At 32.9% G+C, this 25,672-nt stretch overlaps 1 protein-coding gene across 3 annotated transcripts in view; it reads left to right on the forward strand.

The window, feature by feature from the left end:
* Positions 1–25,672, forward strand: part of TOP2B (DNA topoisomerase II beta) — a 57,936-nt gene that overhangs the window by 23,979 nt on the left and 8,285 nt on the right. For all 3 annotated transcript variants that reach the window (XM_055320908.1, XM_055320909.1, XM_055320910.1), the window contains exons 8-30: positions 2,781–2,954; positions 4,372–4,473; positions 4,557–4,694; positions 6,229–6,367; positions 6,695–6,852; positions 7,100–7,225; positions 8,160–8,270; positions 8,352–8,457; positions 9,967–10,076; positions 10,413–10,505; positions 10,596–10,710; positions 12,113–12,234; positions 12,427–12,575; positions 13,130–13,361; positions 14,942–15,076; positions 15,637–15,837; positions 16,836–17,031; positions 17,176–17,267; positions 20,116–20,271; positions 20,411–20,494; positions 21,273–21,467; positions 24,353–24,497; positions 24,694–24,855. In XM_055320908.1, the coding sequence (XP_055176883.1) occupies positions 2,781–2,954; positions 4,372–4,473; positions 4,557–4,694; positions 6,229–6,367; positions 6,695–6,852; positions 7,100–7,225; positions 8,160–8,270; positions 8,352–8,457; positions 9,967–10,076; positions 10,413–10,505; positions 10,596–10,710; positions 12,113–12,234; positions 12,427–12,575; positions 13,130–13,361; positions 14,942–15,076; positions 15,637–15,837; positions 16,836–17,031; positions 17,176–17,267; positions 20,116–20,271; positions 20,411–20,494; positions 21,273–21,467; positions 24,353–24,497; positions 24,694–24,855 (3,241 nt within the window). The remainder of the gene's footprint in view (positions 1–2,780; positions 2,955–4,371; positions 4,474–4,556; positions 4,695–6,228; positions 6,368–6,694; positions 6,853–7,099; positions 7,226–8,159; positions 8,271–8,351; positions 8,458–9,966; positions 10,077–10,412; positions 10,506–10,595; positions 10,711–12,112; positions 12,235–12,426; positions 12,576–13,129; positions 13,362–14,941; positions 15,077–15,636; positions 15,838–16,835; positions 17,032–17,175; positions 17,268–20,115; positions 20,272–20,410; positions 20,495–21,272; positions 21,468–24,352; positions 24,498–24,693; positions 24,856–25,672) is intronic.

Consider the following 25,672-nt stretch of genomic DNA (forward strand, 5'->3'; position numbering starts at 1 on the left):
TTTTCCTTCACTTTCAAAAGATACAGAATTTCACTAGATAAAGAAATTATGGGTTTACAGTATATTTCTTTTAATGTCATCCAATTGTCTTCTTGTTTGTATGGTTTCTGATGAGAAGTCCACTGTAGTTCATTTCCTTCTTCCTCTGTTGGTAAGGTGTTTATTTTTCTCTCTCACTGATTTGAAGATTTTGTCTTTGTTTTTCTTTTGTTTTTTTTTTTTTTGAATATGATATACTTAGGTGTTTATATGGGGGTTTTGTTTTGTTTTTTGATGTTGTATTTTTTTTTTTCATTCTATTTTCTGAGCTTCTTGGATCTGTTTGGTGTCTGTCACTAATTTTGGTAAAATTTTGGCCATTATTTCTCAAATATTTCTTTGCTCTTCGTTTCTTCTGGTATTCTAGTTATGTATATGTTATGTAGTTTGATATTGTCCTAAGTTCCTGGATGTTTTGCTCTGCTTTATTCATTATTTTCTATTTGTGTATCAGTTTGTTAATTTCTGTTGCCCTATTTTTAAATTCACTAATTTTTTTCCTTTATATGTCGGGTCTGTTGATGAGAGTCTGCCAGGGGCATTCTTCATATCTTTAACTGTGTCTTTGATTCCTAGCATTTCCATGTGATTCTTTCTTATAGGCTCCATGTCTCTGATGAAGTTGTATGTTGTCTGCCTTTTCCAGTAGAGCATTTAACATAGTAATCATAGATTTTATTTTATTTTATTTTATTTTATTTTATTTTATTTTATTTTATTGCATTGTATTTTATTGTATTTTATTTTATTTTATTATTTTATTTTTTTAAATATTTGATTCATTTATTCATGAGAAACACAGAGAAGAGGCAAAGACACAGGCAGACGGAGAAGCAGGCTCCATGCCAGGAACCCGATGCGGGACTTGATCCCAGAACTCCAGGATCATGCCCCGAGTCAAAGGCAGACACTCAACTGCTGAGCCACCCAGGGATCCCAATCATAGTTTATTTTATTTTATTTTATTTTATTTTATTTTATTTTATTTTATTTTATTTTATTATTTATTTATTTGTTTTTTTTTTAAATCATAGTTATTTTAAATGTCTTCATGATAGTTAAAAATATGTGACATATCTGAGTTTGGTTCTTTTTTTTTTTTTTAAGATTTATTTATTTACGAGAGACACAGAGAGAGAGGCAGACACACAGAGGGAGAAGCAGGCTCCATGCAGAGAGCCTGATGTGGGACTCGATCCCAGGACTCTAGGATTATGTGCTCTGGGCCGAAGGCAGGCGCTAAACCACTAAGCCACCCAGGGATCCCCTCTGAGTTTGGTTCTTATGATTGCTTTGTCTTTTCTGTTTTTTTCTTGCCTTTTGGCATGCCTTGTAAGTTTTTGTTGACAATCAGCCATGTTGGATAGTAGATATGGAGTAAATAGGCTTAGTAGTATCAGGATTTATGTTTAATCTGTACAGAAAATGGCTGTGTTTGCAGTTTATTGTTGTATTTAACTAGCGTTGAAGTTTGTTGTTGCTCTGGGCACCGGGAACTTCAAATTCTTCCTTGTTTTTGTCTTTTGTTTTTGGGCCTTGCCTTGGAATTGCCCCTTCAAGAAGGGTGTGTCTCTGCAGCTCTCCCTGCTGAAACCCACAGTTACTATTGAAGGCCTGTTAACATGGTGGTGGGTTGTAGGATACTTATGTCTGATTGAGTCTCAAGACTTTGGACTATATACTGGCCCTGTGTCTTGGGTTTGGCCTTCACAAGTGTTTCTGCTTCTCTTTTAGAGGTAGAGATTTTTCCTCTGCCCTTTATTTTCCCCTAGCTGTAGCATGTATCACCAGTATTCTCATTTAGTATTCTTCAGGCTCCCTGCTGTGTAAAATAAACTTTTTTTTTCTTAATGAAATGGGTGTAGGATGAGGTAGTAGGGCTAAGATGTAATTATTTTATTCCAGCTATAGTGATATTTTACCAATACACTTTAGCAGTATCCTTCCCCCCTGAAAACTAAGCATTTATTTATTTAGGTGGATGGGTTAGGTAGGAGAGATGGGTCTGGGTGGAATTCTCAGTGGCTGCTATTATTCTCCCCACCCCTTCAACCAGCAGCACCATGGGTGAGGAACTTCTAGGTTTTCCCTGACCTTGCCTGTGAGAACCTGCTGGAATTTCTGGAGAAAAAGCCTGTAAATGTAGCAATTTATATGATGACAATCCTCAGGTGCTTCACACACCATCTACATTTGTCCTATAAGCATCTTGTCAGAATTTCTGGTTTAATGTTCCTTTTGGCTTGTATAACATTAGGCAGCTTCTGCTTCACTTAAGCAAACTGGTTAGTATTCTGTGTCTCCCTACAGACACCTGTTTCTCTTCATATTCAGGATGACCAGCTGTCCTGTGAATTCAATTTTTTGAGGGTTCTTAAAAAATCAGTTTGCTGTCTGACCAGCTGTTTCCTTGTAAAGGCAGAAGCTTCTTATCTTTCATCCTTTTTTAAAGCCTTGTACATATCTGAACTCAAACTGGAAGTCTTTGTCATTTTGAAACTTAAACTTTAAAGAGTTTATAATTTACCTGTTCAGTTGTCCCTTCATAACCTCTCTTTATCAGGTACATATAAAAATGAATCAGGGATCAAGGAATAGAATGGGGGAAGTCTTGAAATTTTGGATCTGAGAAGTAAGAGCTGTTGTACATGAGGGGAAATGTGTTAGTGTACCTGATGGCATTCACCTGGTTGAGTTGCTAATATTAGATTACTCATGGGTTTTGGTTTTCAAATTAATAGGTGAATGGATTTCGTAGTTATGTAGATCTTTATGTGAAAGACAAGTTGGATGAAACTGGAGTGGCCCTGAAAGTTATTCATGAACTTGCAAATGAAAGATGGGATGTTTGTCTCACACTGAGTGAAAAGGGATTCCAGCAAATCAGCTTTGTAAATAGTATTGCAACAACAAAAGTAAGTGTACTACTTCTTTGTTACCATGTCAGTGATAAAACAATATTTCATTAAAAACAAAATAAGAAACACAATAACAAAAAGCCCCAAATCTTCTTTTGTGAAATCAAAATTGGCTTATGAAGATGAAAGCTTATTTTCTATGAAAATAACTCTTATAATTTAAACATCCATTGAGCATTGAGTTTATATGATTAGTGTTTATAGTTGAATACATTTATATTTTATAAATTTAGAATGTTAACACATTCCTTATTCTGTGTTCTGAGTTTAGAGTGTAAAAAAGACTAACAGGAGAGGAGTCTGTTTGGGATCAGGTTGTGGAACATGTTATATGCCATGCCAAGGAGTTTGAACCATTCTTCTGTCGGTTTTTTGGATTTCAAAAGCAAATAAAATTTTTCTCGTCTAAAAGCATTTGTCCACTGATCATAATAAAGTTTTAGGCAATACAAGCATATATCTTAGGATAATCTAAAGCAGTGGTTTGATAATTTGTCACTCTTATTCAGATTTTAACTAATTTTTTCAAGACTCAATTGTTTTCTATAACCTAGCATCACTTTCTCAAGTCAAAAAATTTTGCATCAATTATAATTGCATCTTACTATATGTAATAGAATACAGTGCATAAAGACGTAAAAGTTTTTGTTTTTGTTTTTGTTTTTGTTTTCCTTCTAACTGGGAACTGGGACAGTCCTAGTTTGGTACTGTGACTCTACAGTATTATCAGGGACCAGGCTCTTCCTGGCTTTCTTTTCTGCCATCCTTAGCATGTGGCTTTCATTCTCATGTTTTTACAGTGCCTGCTGGCTTCTGTATGACTTAATTCCAGGTTGTAGGAAGAGAGGAAGGGGTAAATGTGTATACCAACTAAATCATTCCCTTTTGATCAGGGATATAGTAGTTTTCCTTGAAATCCCATCCAGTGTTCCTTACTAACATCTCTGGCTAGCATTGGGTCAAGTGGCTACCTCTAGCTGTAAGGGTGTCTGGATTGGTTAATGTTTTCAACTGGGCATGTTGCCAGGTAAAAATAATAAAGGTTTTTCAATAAAGGGAGGAATGGACATTGGATGGCCAACTGGTAATAGTTGCCCCATTCCCTAAGTTTAAATCTTGTGTCTGCCAGTATTCATTCTCACTTCTTTCTATTTTTATTCTTTTGTTTTTACTTTGTGTATAGTGTTATGCAGTCGGCTAATTGGTCCTAGAGCCAAAAAGACCTTATTTTTAAAATCCCAACTCTGCAATTTTGAGATTCATATTATGCCTCTGTGTAATTGGGTTAATACTATTGACTCCACAAAGTTGTGAAGATTAAATGCTCATTAAAAAAAAAAAAGACAACTATGTAAAGTATTTTGCTACCCTAACTATAGAAGATTTTATATTCTATTTTTTTGTTCCTCTTTAGGGTGGACGTCATGTGGATTATGTAGTAGATCAAGTTGTTGGTAAACTGATTGAAGTAGTTAAGAAAAAGAACAAAGCTGGTGTATCAGTAAAACCATTTCAAGTAAGTGGTGCTTTATATATTCTGTTGAATTATTTAATGATATCAATTCTGATGTTGATCTTTTTTGGTTATGTTTTTGACAGGTGAAAAACCACATATGGGTTTTTATTAATTGCCTTATTGAAAATCCAACTTTTGATTCTCAGACTAAGGAAAACATGACTCTGCAACCCAAAAGTTTTGGGTCTAAATGCCAACTATCAGAAAAATTTTTTAAAGCAGTAAGTAAAATTTTTATTATTTTTCAATGTGTTTTTATTGAGAGTGGATTAAGTAGTTTTCTTTTTTCTATTTATGATTAGTTTCTCTTATATTGACTATGGGCATAGGCATTTATAATGTAAACTAATAGACTTAATTCTGAGAACTACTAAATATAGACTTTGGTAAAACAATGGATTTTGCCAAGAATAAAGTGTTTTTTTTTAGCTTTTTATTGGCCATTATACAGCCCAATTTTCCTCTAACAAATTTACAGATCCTTAAAGGACTCCAGATTTCACTTTTTTTACTCCTTTCAACTTCACCGATTTTTACTTTTGCATATTTTTTTTTTTTTGAAATTTTGGTAATCTGTGTATAATGTAAAATTTATGTTCTACATATTTTAAAATTACATTTTACTTTGCACATATTTCTTTGGACTGTTTTAACCTTTTTGAAATGAGGTGAGAATACAAATAATCTTAGATTTATAACTGAGCCATGCAGTTAATAATTTCTTATAATCTATTGTATATAAGCAAGATTTACTTTACTTCCCTTGTTCGGCAGTACCATTACTGTACACCAATATTAAATAAGCATATGTAAAGTGCCTTTAAATATATTTGCACTGAGAATGTAAAGATGAATAAATCATAGCTCCTCCTCTGGAAATTTATAGTTTGGTGGAGGAGTATTGTGTAATTGTCAGAAATAACTTGTCACATTCTGGTATTGTAAATTCAAAGATACACTCTCAAAAACAAAAACAAAAAGTTTTTTTTCAGGTTCTAACGTAAAGCCTATAGAAATAGTATTTTTGCATCTAATAATGAATTCTGAATACAAAGGACCCTACATTAATGGTTTTGTAAGTTTCTGCCCTCATCGGATTCATTATGAAGTGATTTGATTTTAGATTTTGTACTTTTCCGTTTTGAATGGATTAAGTTTAGATTTGGCAATATAGTCCACCTCTTTTTATATCTCAAACATTCCAGTAAGTGATTTCTCATACCTAAAATCAAACTACCCAGGATAATGGAAAATAAATGGCTCCAACTCAGAGATTCTTCACTCTTCTTTTGGGTTAACATCTTGTCCCCACTGCATGCTGATACACAATATCTAAGTTGAAGTTCTTATTATCAAATTTAAGATTTGTATTTTTGAGGAATATAAGAAATGCCAGTGTCTAGGAATCTCCCAGCTAGTAAATTCATGAATGGATCAGCTTTTACCTTGTTAATTTTAACAAAATAAACTTGTAACAGAAGCTATGTGTACTTTTCATGGAGTTTATTATAATAGAGTTTTTATTGTATCTGAAAGTTGCTCTTTATTCATATGTTTGCATTTCTGTACAATAGGTTATTGTGTATAGCTGAGTTAGCTTAACTGTAGAGTAAAATTTACTAGAGTGTATCATTATTATCATCATCACCATTAGTCTTTGGCCATATAACTGCACAGATTCCAAGTATTACATTAATTTTAGCTAAGTGTATGAGCTTACAGCTTGTTTGTATATCACTATTGTTTGATTTTTAGGCTTCTAACTGTGGCATTGTAGAAAGTATTCTGAATTGGGTGAAATTTAAGGCTCAGACTCAGCTGAACAAGAAGTGTTCATCAGTAAAGTATAGTAAAATTAAAGGTATTCCCAAACTGGATGATGCTAATGATGCTGGTAAGATTCAGATTTTTTTTTTCAAGATTTTGATTTAGCTTTTTATTTATCAGGTTATAGAAAATACTCATTTTCCACATAGAGTATATAATTTTATGTTCAGAGAATAATTTTTCTTCATTAAATTTGTCACATGCATCACATATTATAAATTTTTAAGGGATAGGTATATTTTATTGAATTCCTAACATTGAAACTATGCTGAGCATAATGTTAATCTTATATAGTCTTTCACTATTATCCTGTGATTACTAATTTTTCTGGCTTTGTATTTCTCATTGGTAAAGTTGAGGAATTTGGAATATATGTCATTTTTAAATCTCTCAGGTGGCAAACATTCCCTGGAGTGTACACTGATACTAACAGAGGGAGACTCTGCCAAATCGCTGGCTGTGTCTGGATTAGGTGTGATTGGGCGAGACAGATACGGAGTCTTTCCACTTAGGGGAAAGATTCTTAATGTACGGGAAGCTTCTCATAAACAGGTATGTATCTTTCTCTCTCATATATATCTCCCACTTTATTAAAATTGTTGAATTTTAAAAGTAAATTCTGACTTATTTTTATGTATTTCAACCCTTTTTAAAAAAATTCTACTTTTAAGTACTTTCTCCACCTAATATGGGGTTTGAACTTTCAACCCTGAGATCAATAGTCACATACTCTACTGACTAAGCCAACCAGGTACCCCTCAACACTTGTAACATACTTTGAATTTCTCTTTTTGTACAGATCATGGAAAATGCAGAAATAAACAATATTATCAAAATAGTTGGTCTACAATACAAGAAAAGTTATGATGATGCAGAATCTCTGAAAACTTTACGCTATGGGAAGATTATGATTATGACTGATCAGGTTGGTTTAAAGGTTGCCACATATTTAAAAGTTACCTTTTTCAGAGTGCCCTTTTGATATTTGTTTCATGCGACTTGCTTCAAAAAAGTAAAAGGGAAAATAATTGTACATCAAAGGGAGGAGTAGAAAACATTCAGTGGCACTGTTTGTTTGAAGCTCGTTTTATATTATCTTAATTACGGCACAGCCATCTTTTTGGCTATTTTAAAAATGTTTTTAAATGCAATAAATATGAGAAGAGTAGAACATATTATAGTATTACGGGGTTGAAGCCTACCTATAAGTTGAAAGGAAATTATGAAATTTATAAGCAAGAAAGATTAATTGATAGGATAATGGTCATTGTTTGTATATGATGGCATAATTTGGGATGTGCAAAAACTAGGACTGGAATAGTAAAATGATAGTAATTAGGAAAGAGCTAGAAAACCGAAAAGAAAGAATTTCATATGCATTCACCTGCATGTCTCTTGTACTTGATTAAAAGCATTTGTAGAGAAAATCTTCCACTGAAAAAGCTGCTGTGTAGTTTTAACCAGAAATTTAGCAGTTTTTATATCAAGATAAGACTTGTGAATACCTGTATTCTGTGTATTACTCCTTCCCTTGCTAAGTGAAGTGGCATTATAACCATGTTTTATGTATTTCCATTCTTAAATCATTCTTTTAGTGAAATCTATATAAAACATATAATGATAGTGTATTTTGAAATGATAGGAAGATTTAGTCTATCACTAGCTGTATTCATTATTTGAATTTTAAGAAAAATTCCTTACTGTGATCCTCCAAAGGATGGTTTTTACTGGTTTGTAAAGTGCAGTTCCAAAATTTGAATGGAATTTTGCTTGTGCTACATTCCTACTTTTTAAAACTTAGTTATATAAATAAATTATATTTCATAAAATTATAGCACTTTTTACTAACATTTATTTAGGATCAAGATGGTTCTCATATAAAAGGTCTACTTATTAATTTCATCCATCACAATTGGCCATCACTTTTGAAGCATGGTTTTCTTGAAGAGTTCATTACTCCTATTGTAAAGGTACTATTTACATTAATATATTTTTATACTGTTGTCTTAAAGAATAGCAGAAAACTAATTTTTTTTTTTTATTAATTTAAGGCTAGCAAAAATAAGCAGGAACTTTCCTTCTATAGTATTCCTGAATTTGATGAGTGGAAAAAACATATAGAAAACCAGAAAGCCTGGAAAATAAAATACTACAAAGGTTTGTATTTTAAAATACTTAAATTTTGTGAAGTTACCAGTGACATAAATATGTTTTTGAGATCATAAAATATTTTGAAAGTTTTAGATGACAGAAACAGCTATTGCTGATTTTTAAAGAATTTATGGAAAATTTTATAAAAGTAGAGAGAGTGTTATGGTAGGCTTCCCATGTACTATAATAATAACCATTCCACTGCCAATCCTGTTTATCAAAATGCTTCTCATCTCCTCCTTATTAATTTGAAATAACTTCTAGATGTTATATTATTTCCATAATACTTTAGTGTGTAGCATGTTTTAAAAATGTCCATAATTTCATTATTGTATCTTTTTTTTTTTAAAAAAAGATTTTATTTATTTATTCATGACAGACAGAGAGAGAGAGAGGCAGACACACAGGCAGAGGGAGAAGCAGGCTCCATGCAGGGAGCCTGACGTGGGACTCAATCCTGGGTCTCCAGGATTACACCCCGGGCTGAAGGCGGCACTAAACCGCTGGGCCACCAGGGCTGCCCCATTATTGCATCTTTTTAAAATAACCTTATATATTCTAGTCAGTGTTACACTTCTCCTGATTATATTAAAATTTTTTTATTTGTGTTTTGAGTCCATATCCAATCAAGGTCCACACAATGCATATTCAGTTTGATAAGGCTATTAAATCTTAATATACTATTTCTCGTTTCATATTTTTTTCCTTGCAATTTATTTGTTCAAAAAGTTAGATGACTTGTCCTATATAATTGTCCACATTCTGGATTTTACTGATTATCCCTGCAATTTCATTGAATATATGATGTATTCCTCCGCCCCTTATTTTCTATTAAATGGCAGTTAAATTGGAGGCTTGATACAGATTTGGATTAGATTTATGTGGCAGAAACATTTAACAGATGTATTATATATTTGTATTGTGTATTTACGTCAGGAGGCATGTAATGTCTGGCATTTGTTGTTTACTAAAACTGATTCATTGGTACAGGTGTGGCCAGCTTGATGATCTATTAGCTTTTCACCTAATGGTTTTAAATAGCCATTAATGTTCATAATTCATCTAACTTTTTTCAGCTTTATCAAATAATTGACAAGTAAAATTATACATATCTAAAGTGTACAACATGATTTGATATATGTTTATGTTATAAAATGATTACCACAATCAAGTCAATTAACATATCCATCACCTCACATAGTTAATTTTTTGTGAGTATGGATGGAACATTTTAAGGTCTACTCTCTGCAGTTCTCAAGTATACAATGTAGTATTATTAACTGTAGGCACCATGCTATACATTAAATCCCCAGAATGTATTTACCTTATAACTGAAAGTTTGTACTCTTTGATTGACATTTCTCCACTTCCCCCTCTCCCTAGTCGCTGGCAACTACCGTTTTTTCTCTTTTTTATGAGTTCAACTTTTTTTATATTCTGCATGTAAGTGAGCTCATATGGTATTTGTCATTCTCTGTCTGGAGTTTTTTCAGTTTTATTTTTTAAATTGTGCAGGGTTGGGTACCAGTACAGCTAAAGAAGCAAAAGAATATTTTGCTGATATGGAAAGACACCGCATCTTGTTTAGATATGCTGGTCCTGAAGATGATGCTGCCATTACCTTGGTAATCAAGTTAATTAAAAATTTTTTTCTAACACCCATCCCCCTTCCTGCCATACCTTTCTTCCAAGTCTTGGTTTTCTGTAAGTCTCTTTTGAACTCTAATGCCCAAACTAATTAATCTTAATGTTTCTTCACCTCAGTCTCGCACGCAGATTATGCTCTGCTTTTAAAGTTCTTTGAAAGATTTCTGTTCAAGTATATTTTTGACAAAAGTCTGTTGGAAAAAAAAAACTCAATTTCTGAGAAAATAATTGATTATTTGCCTTTATAAATTTTAATTGTATAATGAAATTAATTAAATTTTTAACATGTGAAATTGTTACCTGGAATCTTTCAGGCATTCAGTAAAAAGAAGATTGATGACAGAAAAGAATGGTTAACAAATTTTATGGAAGACCGGAGACAGCGTAGGTTACATGGCTTACCAGAGGTTAGTCATAAAAAGTGGTGGTCTGGGGGAAGAAAGAGATAAAATTCATGCAGGAATAATGACAATGTTGCTATATAACTTTTCTCTTAGCAATTTTTGTATGGTACAGCAACAAAGCATTTGACTTACAATGATTTCATCAATAAGGAACTGATTCTCTTCTCAAACTCAGACAATGAAAGATCTATACCATCTCTTGTTGATGGTAAGTAGCTTTTATTTTAAAATCTTTCTCACTTTTGTATGTAGTTATTGAGTATATTTTAATTTCATGTACTCAAAGCCATTCTTATAATAAATTTTAAAATTCTGAATTTATTTTTGAGATCTTTTGGTAGCAATGAAATCTTTTATATTTCTTAATTTGAATCTCTTAAACTCTTTTTTAAGTTTTTCAAATTTTTTAAGTTTTGCCTCAGGTTGATTGTACACTTTATAAAGTAAAAAGTAAAATGGGATTTTGATAAATTCTGAAATAATTATCTAAGAATAAATTTTAAAAACACCTTTGTATCTTAGTACCCAAACCTAACTTATCAAACTTGCCGAAAAAAAAAAAGCTTAGAAACTGGTACCCACTAGTTAGAGCAGATTTTTGCCTTCTATCTAGAAATATGTAATTTTCATTTTATAACTTTTCGCAAGTTGATCATTAGGTTCCTTGGGTTTTCAGCCAATAGCATATGGTTCTACCCATCCGTCTGATTCAGCTTTAAGTTACATCCCTTTTATGAAGTCTCTTCTAACAGTTGCAGTCTAAATTGGTTTCAGATACCTAAGCTTCTATTCCAGTATTGTGTGCCTCTTAATTTACTTATGTCAATTTTGCCTCCTCAATTAGATTATAAAATTCTCAAGGAAAGTGGCCATATTTTGTCATCTTGTTTCTACCATGCTCTGAGCCCATGATGATAGCTAGCATATACTGAAAAGTTTATTACTATGCTCTTTGGCCTAGTAGAATGATTCTATCCAGAAGAATAATAAGGGAGCAGAATGCTTTCCTTGCATTATCTCATGTAATCCTTATGATCACCCTGTTAGGAAGGTAATTACTTCTATTACACTGATGAGGATGCTGAGACTGTTGGTTTAGTAATTTGCAGAAAGTCAAATGGTAGATGGCCAAGTTGAGAAGAATATCCAGATTGGTGAGATTCTAAAGCCTGCATTCTTAATTGCCACGCCACATCTCTTCCTTATAAGGATTTTCTGATTTGGGATACTCTAACAATATACTTTTTAGACTCATTGATGGTTTGCTGCTGCTTTAGTTACATCTAAAACTTTGGATGCCTGAATGTTCAACAACTCGGCAACTCCTGTGAAAGGTATTTGATGCCACTTAGCAGTTCTTTAAGACTAGAAGGTGGTCTTTTACCTGGCACCTCACTTTTGGAATAGACTGAGATGGTATAAAAACATGTTACTATGTATTTACTGTGTTACAGAATCTCAAGTAACAATTTCAGTTATTTTTCAAAAGCAAACTGTATCTTTGCTTCTTCGGTTTCTTGAGTATCTAGGACATTGTTGTCATTAAAAGAAACATTGCAGCTGTATCTGGAGTAATATTTTTAAAAGAGGGTTGTTCTTTTTAAAAATAGGTTTTAAACCAGGACAACGAAAAGTTTTATTTACCTGTTTCAAGAGGAATGATAAACGTGAAGTAAAAGTTGCTCAGTTGGCTGGATCTGTTGCAGAGATGTCTGCTTATCATCATGGAGAAGTAAGCATTAAAACTGGAATCAGTTGAAAACTATACTTACTGGCATGAAGAATGATAATTAAGCATAATAAAGCGTTTTTCTTTTTATAAGTTCTTTGGAAATGTAAGAGAATCAAGAATTTGGGTTTTAATAAAAATTAGGGAATATGTATAGTAAATTTAGAATATTAATATTATATTTTTGTGTTATAGCAAGCATTGATGATGACTATTGTGAATTTGGCTCAGAACTTTGTGGGAAGTAACAACATTAATTTGCTTCAGCCTATTGGTCAGTTTGGAACTCGGCTTCATGGTGGCAAAGATGCTGCAAGCCCTCGTTATATTTTCACAATGTTAAGGTAACAGTTTGCTGATATGGTGGTAAAAAGTCTACTTGAAGTATATTGGAACTAACTAAATGTTTAATAGAATTATAAGTATGGAAAAAAAAGAATTATAAGTATGGAGAGATGATAGGGTACTCTGTTGAGGGTGTGTGTTCCAAATTAGTTGATTGCAAATAGAATGAAGTTTGTTGATCTCCGTGTTTGTGAATTATTGATGAAACCAGTCCTAATTAATGTAAGGATTTTTTTCTGATCCAACTTTACTTTTTAGGCTGAAGAAGGGTTTTGGGATTAAGTGAGAGTAAAAGGAAATCCATAAAACGTAATTTATCAATACTAAGAAATTATTAAGTAAGCAACATAAGTAAAATAAGGCTATTTTATTCTGGCTTCCTGCCTGAGAGAAATGTATTTGGTAATTATTTTAGGTAAATTGTATTGTTAAGTACATGTAATCAAAATTTTAAAAAACATTTTTCTTAATTTTTAAAATGTAAAGTCTTCTGTGTATAATGTTTTAATTGCTAAAACCAGGACATTTTCTTATCTTTTCTTCCTTTCATTAGCTCTTTATCAAGACTCCTTTTTCCTGCTGTGGATGACAACCTGCTTAAATTCCTTTATGATGATAATCAACGTGTAGAGCCTGAGTGGTATATTCCTATAATTCCCATGGTTTTAATAAACGGTGCAGAGGGCATTGGTACTGGATGGGCTTGTAAGCTACCCAACTATGATGCTAGAGAAATTGTGAACAATGTCAGAAGAATGCTAGATGGCTTGGATCCTCATCCCATGGTAATTATTTAGAACTTACTGCTTATATAATATTATATTTTTTATTTAACAAATAATGTGTAAGCTACAGTGTACAATCATTTTAGAAAGATAATGGAACCATTTTCATTTTGGAACATATTGCAGACAATAAAGACCTTCTTATTGTGTAACTTAATATGTGCTTATAGTAAAAGAGATTAGCTCTAGAAAAAGCCTGGAGATAAGGATTATCGGGGAAAAAATCACATTGAAAATGAAAAATATCTAATATTTCAGGTTTTTAAGTAACTAAATTATATAGAGAACAATGTTCTTATGGCAAAATTATATGCAACTTTGTTTTTATTCTCTAAGTCATATTAAAGTTGTAAGGAGTCTTAAGAAATTGTATATATTTTAATGTATCTCCATATTTTTTAAATTTTTGCCCTTATGTCATCCACTGTGCTTGTTTTTGCCCCAAACTCCCTCCAAGAAAAACTTATCAAAAAAGTGTCCTCCTCTTTTCTACATGATTTAAAATCATCTGGAAATTCCCCTTTATCATGATACACTTTAAGTAAAAGTGTATTTGTATAACAAAAATGGTAGTGCTCATTGTAGAAAATATAAATAAGCAAAGAGAAAAAATGCTTCATAAAACCAGCACATGAAAACAAACTTCATATTTTTACATATTTCTCTCCAAGTTTTATTTCATTCTTATATTTTAAAATAAAACATGGGATGCCTGGGTGGCTCAGTAGGTGGGTGTCTGCCTTCAGCTCAGGGCGTGATCCTAGAGTCCTGGGACTGAGTCCTAAATCGGTCTCCTCACAGGGAGCCTGCATCTCCCTCTGCCTATGTCTCTGCCTCCCTCTCTGTCTCTCATGAATAAATAAAATCTTTAAAACAACAACAACAACAAAAAAAACTCTATAAAAACCCCATTATGTTATGAATATGGTTTAAAATCTTTTTTTCCATAAATACTTTAAAGTATTTTAAAATATTTGTAACGGAAGCATAAAATGTTTTATGATTATAGTGTTTTAATTATTTCAGATGTGTTTTAGAATATTAAGACAATCTGTTCGGTCAATACATGCTTTTTATGTGCTCAACGTATATAGGTAGATACATATATGTGTATATAGAAAGATGGAGCTAAGGTTTTTTTGGTTTGGTTTTTTGTTTTTTTAAAGATATATTTATTTGAGAGAGAGAGAGAGAGAGAGAGCGCGCACATGTGCAAGAGCAGGGGGAGGAGCAGAGGGAGAGGAATAAGCAGATTCCTCACTGAGCAGGGAGCCTGACATGGGACTTGATCCGAGGACCCTGGGATCATGATCTGAGCCGAAGGCACATGCTTAACAGACTTAGCCACCCAGGCACCTGAAGCTAAGGTTTGGAAATTGGGAGATGTTGAGATTAAGTTAACGGAAGTTGTGAATCCAAGATTAAGTGACTATTTGGAGACGGACTTTTGACGAGGAATTTAGTTTCAGTCATACTAATCTGTCAGTAGCAGTAGACCATAGGCTAAGGGGCATTCAAATATTACACTGGGAGTTAGGAGAGAAGTCAGGGCCTTAAGTTATTTTTATTTTTCTCTGCAGCTTCCGAACTACAAAAACTTTAAAGGAACGATCCAAGAGCTTGGTCAAAACCAGTATGCTGTCAGTGGTGAAATATTTGTGGTGGATAGAAACACAGTAGAGATTACAGAGCTTCCAGTTAGAACTTGGACACAGGTTAGTAGAAGAATTTTAGCTTCCTGTCAGAAGGGCAGTGCAATACTTTCTGGTAAGAATTTGATTCCATCATTGTTTGTCCGAAGTCTATATAGTGTTCAAAAGTTCCTATATACATTTTTTACCTATCCAATTGAATTTGTGCCTTGAGTATTCAAATAGTAATTTAAAAGTTTAATTTCTCTAAATGTAGAATGACTTACACTAATTTGGAACCTTTATAAATATGGTCAGTAAATTCATGTCAGTATCAGCTGTTACAGATCTAAAAGTATGCATGTCCTCTCTTGTCAGATGTAGTTGATGTCATCCTCTTGATATGCTCAGCCTTTTCCTTGCCTTTGGTGTATGAGCAGATCAAAACTATTACGCTGTATATCTTCTTTCACCATTGAGATCCCGGTATTTTGTCCTCTGTGGTGACTGGGCAGATGACAGTGAGGGAGGTTTTTCTTTTTATCCTACCAGAGGTGGGAATATTTAAAAATTTCATGACTTGTAGTAGTATGGGAACAAGTGTGTTTCAGGAAAAGAATTACTTATTTTTAAATCTTTTATAGGTATACAAAGAACAGGTTTTAGAACCTATGCTAAATGGAACAGATAAAACACCGGCATTAATTTCTGATTATAAAGAGTATCATACTGATACAACTGTGAAATTTGTGGTGAAAATGACTGAAGAAAAGCTAGCACAAGCAGAAGCTGCTGGATTGCACAAAGTTTTTAAACTTCAAACTACTCTTACTTGTAATTCCATGGTAATTGATTAGATTCATTATTAATTTAATGTTTTTTTCCATGCCATAAGTAGAATTTTTGTAGTTGGTTTTATGATGGTTGTGGCTGTAGTAAGTCTGAATGGTTTTCCCCCTGTATATTTGATGAAGAATCTGATGGGTCATTCCTTTAGATTCTTATCCACTACTATTATCCACCACTCTCAATCCCAACTCTGCATTTATGCATCTGGGCTTGAGCACACAGGATACACACACTGACCAAAATTTATGGGAGTGATTGGTACAGGATTTTCATGTTCCTTATGCCTGTCTCTTTTAGCATTTTAATTGTGGAGTACTTATCTCCCCATAATTCTAATCTGCTTTATTAAACTTGTATATTTGTGTTTTTATATAATTGAGGAGAAAGGTAGAAAGTGAGCATCATATATGATTACCTTCATTCCATTCTCAATTAGCCTTTAGACATAAAGAAAAAATCCAGTAGCACAGTGGTTGAGACAGACTGCCATAATTTGCTAAGAAAGACAGAAAAAAGGAGAAAAATGATAGAGAAGAAATAAAATTTTCCTCCAAGTTGAGAAAGTTTGAATTATAGGACAATTAAAAACAAACAAAAAGAGACAAATACACATCTATTGAGTATGTGGGGTAGAGAAAACTTCAAATTTAACATTTGTAAACTTAGAGATAAAATGTTTTGAGTTTGAAAAAAATTTCTTAGATGGTTTTATAGCCATTTTGAATTAGAACCTTTTTTTAAAGAACCTATTTATCTTTCAAAATAATTTTAAATATTTTCATAGTTTTAAGAATTGAATGGATTCAGTTCTTAGAGCCACCAAAAAATACTTAGCAAAATATACTTAAGAGTTTTGGTTCTTTTCAACAGCTTTTAGGGGTGATGTGTGTTCATTTAAGTGTGTCATAGTTATTTTCAATACTATAGATGTCATACAAGTTAAAAATACCAATACAGGTTTATGTCATCTTTAAAAACTTTGTGTTTTTCTTAGGTACTATTTGATCATATGGGATGTCTCAAGAAGTATGAAACTGTGCAAGACATTTTGAAAGAATTCTTTGATTTACGATTAAGTTATTATGGTTTACGTAAGGAATGGCTTGTAGGAATGTTGGGAGCAGAGTCTACAAAGCTTAACAATCAAGCCCGTTTCATTTTAGAGAAGATACAAGGAAAAATTACTATAGGTAAGATGCAACCTTTAAAATTTTAACGTTAGTTAAAATGGAAAAAAAAGTTTATTAAATAGAAGACATTTTTATCAGTAGAATATAAACAAATACAAATTGAATCTCTTTTCTTGATCCTAACTTTATTTTTCCCTCACATAGAGAATAGGTCAAAGAAAGATTTGATTCAAATGTTAGTCCAGAGAGGTTATGAATCTGACCCAGTGAAAGCCTGGAAAGAAGCACAAGAAAAGGTAATCATTTGCAGAACAAGATATTCAGAGAAGCTTTTAAAAGCAAATTCCAAAACAAAAAACCTAACCCCTAAATTTTAAATTTAGTACTGCTATAAAGGTGCCAAGTTGTCTGTTTAGAGACTGAAGTCTTCTGTTTATCCACAGAACAGATACAGTACAGGAATTTGCAGTGCACACCCACCACAAAGCACTTTGCCAGTGTGACTCAACCAGGGCCTGGAGAAATGACTCCAGGTGTGAGAAGGTAGCTCAGTCTCCTTGGCCTTTTTTCTGAGCCTGCCATTAAAGGGTGTTAGTTGTGGTGGTGGTTTTTGTGATGCATGTGAACTATCTGGGAACTACACTGGTAGCACATAAATCATTTCACACTGGTCTTACTATGGTCATAGTATGGTATCCAGTCACAATTCACTTGGTATGTTTTGGTTTATGCTGGAAAGACTAGAGAAAAATGTTCAATATTATATAGTGTGTATTGAGCACCAAGTATATGTTTTGTCCTGTGCTTAGATCTTTGACTAGAGATTTAAACCCTGGAACTTCAGATTAAAAGTCTGATGTTTTATTAATTAAATTGTCCATTTCAGATTATAAAGTACTAGTACTTGGTGACTGGAATATTGAAACTTTGAGATTCTTCTCAAGAATTAGTTTCTTGCTGTTGTGTAATAATTAAAAGAAAAATTTAAAAAGGCAGTATAACATTGTGATTGAGAACACAAATGTATGAAAGGAAGAAAATAATGGAAATGACTAATTTTTTATTTAGAATGTTGTGTATATATGATACTGATAATATTACTATCCTTAAAAAATACAGTTATGATTATATGACATAACTTAAACTGAAACTTCAAACTTTCCTACATTTATGAATTCTCAACCCACAATGTTTTCCACATTTTTTATCAACTACATTGATATGCTGCTTTTGTTTATATTATTTAAGCTTTAAAAAATTTTGGTCAATAGAATGCCAGATATCAGAGCAAGTAAAATTAGAATAAATTTTATACTTAGCAATTACATATTAAGATAATAGGCTTATTTACCATTTGGGGAAAATGGGGTAGTAGGACAAGATGGGGAGTGTTCAAAATTGAGATGATCCAAGCACTTTGCTTTCCTTTTAATGTGTTTTACTGCATTTTTGAATCCCACAATTATGGTTTATACACTGCTTGCCCTCTGTATCATTGTTGGTTTAAACTATATCTTTAAAAAAATTAGTAAGCTAGTAAATTTAATGCTTAGTTAAAAAAGGTAAAGGTATTTAGGATTTGAGAATGTCCTTCCAGTGGAAGTAGACTTCATGGGTAAAACTTAGTGGTTGGTTTTAGTAATTTCATTGTCACCATCAAAATTTTCTCAGTATCCTGGCCATGTGTCCACTTTGGGGGTTAAGGTAACAAAAGGAGGTACTCTTCCTATTGTATAGAGTTGGAGGAGACAGAATTATAAAGCAGATAGTTATGAGATTAGAGGTTTTTTTTTTTTTTTAAACATAATAGAATTCTGTTATTGGAACTTGAAAAGTTTATTTTTCTTGATTTCTGATAATATCCTTAGTTATCTTCATGTTAACAAGGTTAGATACACATATATCCATAGAGTGTTCATTAACAATACTTTGGGTGTCATCAAAACCTAGAACAAATAAGCTTCTAAAGTGTGGATCTAAACAGGATTTTATGACACCCTAGTATTTTAATAGTAGTGTAACAACTTAAATATTCCATACAAACACACTGTTTCATGAAGAATTTTTAAAATGGTAGAATTTGTCGTAAGTACTGTTTGTCTAGGTACTTATTAATCATTGATCAACTCAGCAACAGCATTTCTAATTTGGCTATTGTTGCTTAATTTGAATTTATAGTTTTGTTTAATGAAGCATGTTGCTTTGCAATTTTTATTTTTATCCCTTTGAGAGTACACTAAATTTTACTTTGTATATACACATTATTTTACTGAAATTTTAAACTAAAATGAAAACAATTTTTTCTTTTTTGGTTACCAAAAGTGAACTTTTTGTTTCATGGAGTGTCATGGTTAACTCAGTCATTAACTGTCTGAGTGCCTTAAACAACTTAGATGCAGTTTTATTTAATGGCTGTTATTTTTAAAATCTGAAAAGTGATGTCACCTATAATAACTTCTGTTAAAATTCATTGAATTTTGAAATTTAATACTAGCATTAGAGGATTTTTTACTGCAATCTTTTCTATAATAAAAAGACCTTATAAATAAAGTTTCAGAATAGCCCTCACAATTCTTACTCTAACTTACCAGCTTTTAAATTCCTAATTGAACCTTTTCTTCATTCTTACATGAGTACTCTTGCTTTAGAAATTTTATTAAGAAATCATACATAATAAGTGACTGTACCTCAGCATATTTTTTATATTACAACTGTAAAACATTCTTCATAAGTGATACTTATTTTGGGTTTCAAATTGTTCATTCACTCACCAACATAAAAATCTGACAAGATACAGTGATAAAACATTAGTTCTACTCTTTTAATTTCAAGATGTGGTATCTTCTCATTTCATGACTTAGTGCCTGGGCAAAGCAGTTAATTTTTCATCACATTCCCAGATAAATGGTGACTGAATATACTCCTTCCTTTTGAAGAGTTATTACTGTGTATTTTTAGAATTTTTTTATAGGAAATACATTTTTATAGGTAATCCTGCAGATAACCTAAAAGAATCCCAACCACCCTTAAGATAGACTATTAAAAATATAGCATTTGTGGAATTTTTAACTCAATATTCAGTAAAATTCAGCATTGATTTGATACTATACAGGACTTTAATATAAAGTTTATTATTTTTTACAGGCAGCAGAAGAGGAAGAAACACAAAACCAGCATGATGATAGTTCCTCTGATTCAGGAACTCCTTCAGGCCCCGATTTTAATTATATTTTAAATATGTCTCTGTGGTCTCTTACTAAAGAAAAAGTTGAAGAACTGATTAAACAGAGAGATGCAAAAGTATGAACTTTTGTGGGTTAAATAATTTGAAAGTATTTCAGTATTATCCATTTCTTTTTCCAAAAAGAAGTATTTTGATTTACCCTTTGTACATTATTAAGTTACTGAATGTTTAAATTATACTACTTTCTTATTGTAGGGGCGAGAGGTCAATGATCTTAAAAGAAAGTCTCCTTCAGATCTTTGGAAAGAAGACTTAGCAGCATTTGTCGAAGAACTGGATGTAGGTTAAGTCTCCATTGAAATATATTTGGAAAAGTAATGTTTATGAAATAAGAATGAGAATTCTTCTTTAATTATTTCAGTTTCTTTTAACTCTGTAAAGTTGAATGTGTTTATAAGCCACATTAGGATTAAGCTTCTAGCTACATGAAGTTAAAAAGAAACGTTAGGTCTAATGTAAAAAGCTATAGGGAGTAGGGATTTAGAATAAATTGAATTCTGATACTTTTTGTTAACTTTCTTAAAGGACTTCAAAATAGCTTATTGATTCAGTTTCTTTTCCCCAAAAGAAAAGGCAAGAAGAGAATATATATGATAGGTACTTTGATTTTTATAATGTAGAATAATAGTGTCTTTAGGTTTATAACAGAGACATTTTTTTTCTTTATAATTTAGTTTTCTCCAGGTAGAATTCTAATTAAAAAAAAAAAAGTAGAAAATGTAAACTTTTTCTAAAATTGCCCAATACATCATGGGATCGTAGAGTTAGAAGGGACCTAGAAGGGACCGTATAGATCATTTAGTTACTACCTTTTTGTTTTACAAATGAGAGACTAGTTAGGCTTAGGACTACAACCCAGGTCTTTTGATTTAGAATTATCGTGGTTTTTTTTTTTTTTTTTTTACATTTATTTTAGATCAGTTAAAAGGAAAGGTTTATTCCTTACTGAGTGCATGATATTAGTTTTAATTTCTTATGCAGTAGTGATTGTCTTTTCTAATGAGTTATTTATGTACCCACCCTCTTCCCTTTGACCCCTTTTATAATTATACTTTAGAAAGTGGAAGCGCAAGAACGAGAGGATATTTTGGCCGGAATGGCTGGAAAAGCAATAAAAGGTAAAGTTGGCAAACCTAAGGTGAAGAAACTTCAATTGGAAGAGACAATGCCCTCACCCTATGGGAGAAGAATAGTTCCTGAAATTACTGCTATGAAGGCAGATGCCAGCAAAAAGTTGCTGAAGAAGAAAAAGGTATGACATATCTCTTGTTTTAACTCATTGGGGGATTCCATCCTCATCATGATGTATATATGTATTTTAATTTTACTGTATGCTTAAGCCATGCTTTGTTTATTTTTTTAAGATTTTATTTATTTATTCATGAGAGACACACAGAGAGAGGCAGAGACACAGGCAGAGGGAGAAGCAGGCTCCCTGCAGGGAGCCCGATGTGGGACTCGATCCCAGGACCCCAGGATCACAACCTGAGCCAAAGGCAGACACTCAACCACTGAGCCACGCAGGCATCCCTCATGCTTTGTTTCTAATATATTTCACTATGATAGGAAATAATTTGTTCTATGAGAGCATTTGGTGCACAGAAAGAAAATGTAAACTAGGGATCTATATATATTTAAGAGCTACTTAATTGATTACATTTTTAAAATAGAAATACTCTATTTAGAAGCATTCTACCTTAAAATCATGGAACAAAAACCAAAAAAATATATCAGCTTAACAGTGAAACTTTAGTTCTACATTATGGCCAATTAAAGAAGTCTCATAAACAGAAAAAGGTCTGTGTAGTTTTTAAAGTAAGCTATTTTTTACTATTTATTTGTTATTACCCTTGGTTTAAAAATTACCAGGACTACCTCTTCTGTCATTAGCATTGATTAGAGCTATTGAGGATTTAAAAGTATGGGACTTACCTACCCTCCAGCATGTTGGGCAAGAGTTAGCCAGAAGAAGGAAACTCCTGAGAGAGCTGTTCAGAGTTGAGGAAACAGGAAGCATGATGGTCTAAAAGAGAGAGGCAAATGTTTCTGGCAGGTTGATTTTAGAACCCAGGGGATGTGGATATGTAGATAAGTCCAGTAGTCTTATTAGAGCTCAGGAAATGAGCCTTGGAGCTGGAGTAAGAGATTGGAGAGTTCTCTATACCGAGTTAATATTTGAAAGCATAGGAACATGTGACACCAGAAACATTGCGCTCTTTTACTGTTCTGATAAATTGACATCTATACTATTTCTTTTTTTTTTTACATCTATACTATTTTCCCTTTTACCTAGCTAGCTTCCTAGCTACACACAGGTTCCTCCTCAGGAAATGGCTTCTCTCCTTTTCAGTTGGTGTTTGTTCTTAGCACTCTTCTCTTAACCTTACACAGTCTCAAGTAACCTCATCTATGCCCAGAGCTTTTTTTCACTCACACTGATGACTTTTTTTTTTTTTATTTAAAGATTTTATTTATTTATTCATGAGAGACACACACACACAGAGAGGCAGAGATACAGGCAGAGGGAGAAGCAGGTTCCATGCAGGGAGCCTGATGTGGGACTCAATCCCAGGTCTCCAGGATCACAACCCAGGCTGAAGATGGTGCTAAATCACTGAGCCACTGGGGCTGCCTTCACACTGATGACTCAAATCTAGTCCCTAACCTGTAATGTTTTCAGGAGTGCCAGGGTAATATAGCCACCTGAATGCCCAAAGCCTCTCAAACTCCACATATTTGAAGCTGAGCCCATTATCCTGATTTCAAAAGCTCTTCCACCTCTGTGCCTTATCAGCCATCACCAACAAGTTCAAAACCAGGGACTTCCTCATTTAATCAGTAACTAAATCCTGTTAACTGGGCAGGCTGGGTGGCTTAGCGGTTTAGCGCCACCTTCAGCCCAGCGTGGGATCCTGGAGACCTGGAATCGAGTCCCATGTCGGGCTCCCTGCATGGAGCCTGCTTCTCCCTCTGCCTGTGTCTCTGCCTCTCTCTCTGTCTCTCATGAATAAATAAATAAAATCTTTTTAAAAAAAAAAGATAAAAATAAATCCTATTAACTGCCTATGAAGCAATTCCAAAATCCACCCTCTTTATCTTCGTCCCCATTGATACTGTCTTGGAATTCCATGAGTTTTCTTTGATGTAAAGTGTTCCTCTTAATTAGTTTTCCTGTTTCTAGTGATTTTATCATGATTCCTACTTTATTCCACTTCATTTATCTGTTTAATTTCTTACTACCAGATGATATTTCCAAAAATAAGTCTGATTATCGCACAAATGGTTTAAAGTTTTCAGTGACTTCCCACTGACTACACACAGATTCTGGTATTCAGTGATTTAGCAACTGCGTGCTTCCCTATGTTTCTGTGTGGGTACTCTTTCCTCTTACGTTTCCTTGAATCCTAGCAGACTATTTGTGATTCCCTAAATAGTGTGGCGATCATGCTTCTCTGTGTTTTGCTTGGAATGCTCTTCCTTCTTTCCCTCTGCTCACCTAGCAAACATACGTAATTCTTTAAAAACCCAATGAGAAAGGCCTCTTCTCCATGGAATCTTTCCTGGCCCTGCTCTCAGCAGAGATGCTCACTGCTTCCCATGGGTTACTTTTATACCTCCCTCCATATAAGTTATTTGTATTGTGATGACCTGTCCTTGGGTCTTTCTTTGTCTTAATAATCTCAGGGTAGGGATAGTTTGACTAATGCCAAGCAGTACATGACATGTGTTGCTTATCTTCCTTCAATAATCTGATTTTTTTCTAGTATGTAGAGGCCTGAACATATAGAAACTTATTTTGCAGGTACCCTTTGGTGTAGTTTGCTATTGGTTTGAAAGTCCCTTTATAATCAAAAGCTGCCTTATTTTTTTTACAGTTGCTTTTAAGTAGCCATCATCTCATAGAATGTATCAGAATATTAGAGTGGTAAGCAGTATCATTTGCTGTAGATAAAAAGAGTAAAACAGGTCTGGTCAAAATCCTCTATTTGGACCTCAGTAGAATCATAAAATAAATAATTTTATTATTTTATTTTTACCTAACTGATAAGAAGTGATCTATAGCTAGAAATGTATCTCTAAAATGTATGATGTTAATTTTTATTTTTACTTCTGGTTATTTGTTTGTTTAATGTGTAGGGTGACCTTGATACTACAGCAGTAAAAGTAGAATTTGATGAAGAATTCAGTGGAACACCAGTAGAGGGTACTGGAGAAGAGGCATTGATCCCGTCAGCTCCTGTAAATAAAGGTCCCAAACCCAAAAGGGAGAAAAAGGAGCCTGGTGAGGATTGTTACAAAGTTTTTTGTGAGAAAACATATATATGTACAGGTTTTGTTTTTATGCTTTTTCGTCAAGTAGTTGATGTAATGTCTTCAGTTTTCAAGAACACTTGTTATAATTAACTGTTCATTATTAACAGTTTTATTTTTACTAATGACATTTGTGCAAGTATTGATACATATCGTATTGTTATTAGGTACCAGGGTGAGAAAAACACCTACATCATCTGGTAAATCCAGTGCAAAGAAAGTGAAGAAACGGAATCCTTGGTCAGATGATGAATCCAAGTCAGAAAGTGATTTGGAAGAAACAGAACCTGTGGTTATTCCGAGAGATTCTTTGCTTAGGAGAGCAGCTGGTATTTCTGATACATTTTATATTTATTTTATTGTATATTGTATATTGACCAAGTTAGTTTTACTCAGATATGTTGGTGTTATTAGTATTATCAATGCTATTAAAGTACTAAATTATTAGTATTTCAGAAGTTATAGTTCACAAAATTAAAAAAATTGCTTTACAGAATGATGTTTTTAAGCAAAGTTGAACATAAATTGCTATAAAGTGAATCAAGTTTTATTGCATTTTATTAGAAAGTTTGGGTTATATTCCTTTAGTGGTTTGAAGATGTTTGGTAAAAGTGTATCTTAGAACACCAACAGTGATCAGAAGTGCTTTGTAGTTTTGTTTCATTTTGTTTGTTTTCATGAAAAATTTCCTCCTACTTAAGGAGTCTGATTCCATGCACATAGCATAATTTATATAATTGCAGAGCTAGAATTAAAATAAAGATATCATTTTTTTATTCTTTCTGAATATACAGCTTTATCCTTTCTGAATATTCATTAATTTGAAGTCTTCAAATACTTAAAAATTGAGTATCCTATTTTATAGATTTTTCTCAAGTTTTATTAAGTCCTGATCTACTTAAAATGAATGATACAATAAAATGGTTGTTTTAACCTCTGGGAGATACTTTTTAAATTATATGTCGGGGGAGGCGGGCGGGGGTTGGGGGTGACGGGCACTGAGGGGGGCACTTGACGGGATGAGCATTCTGTATGTTGGCAAATTGAACACCAATAAAAAATAAATTTATTGTAAAAAAAAAAATTATAGGTCAGGCCTTACAATTCTTTGGTTCTCTAATCACCAGCGATTGAATTTATTTTCCT

This window comes from Nyctereutes procyonoides, unplaced genomic scaffold (genome assembly GCF_905146905.1).
Source record: "Nyctereutes procyonoides isolate TBG_1078 unplaced genomic scaffold, NYPRO_anot_genome, whole genome shotgun sequence".
NCBI classification, from domain to species: Eukaryota; Metazoa; Chordata; class Mammalia; order Carnivora; family Canidae; genus Nyctereutes; species Nyctereutes procyonoides.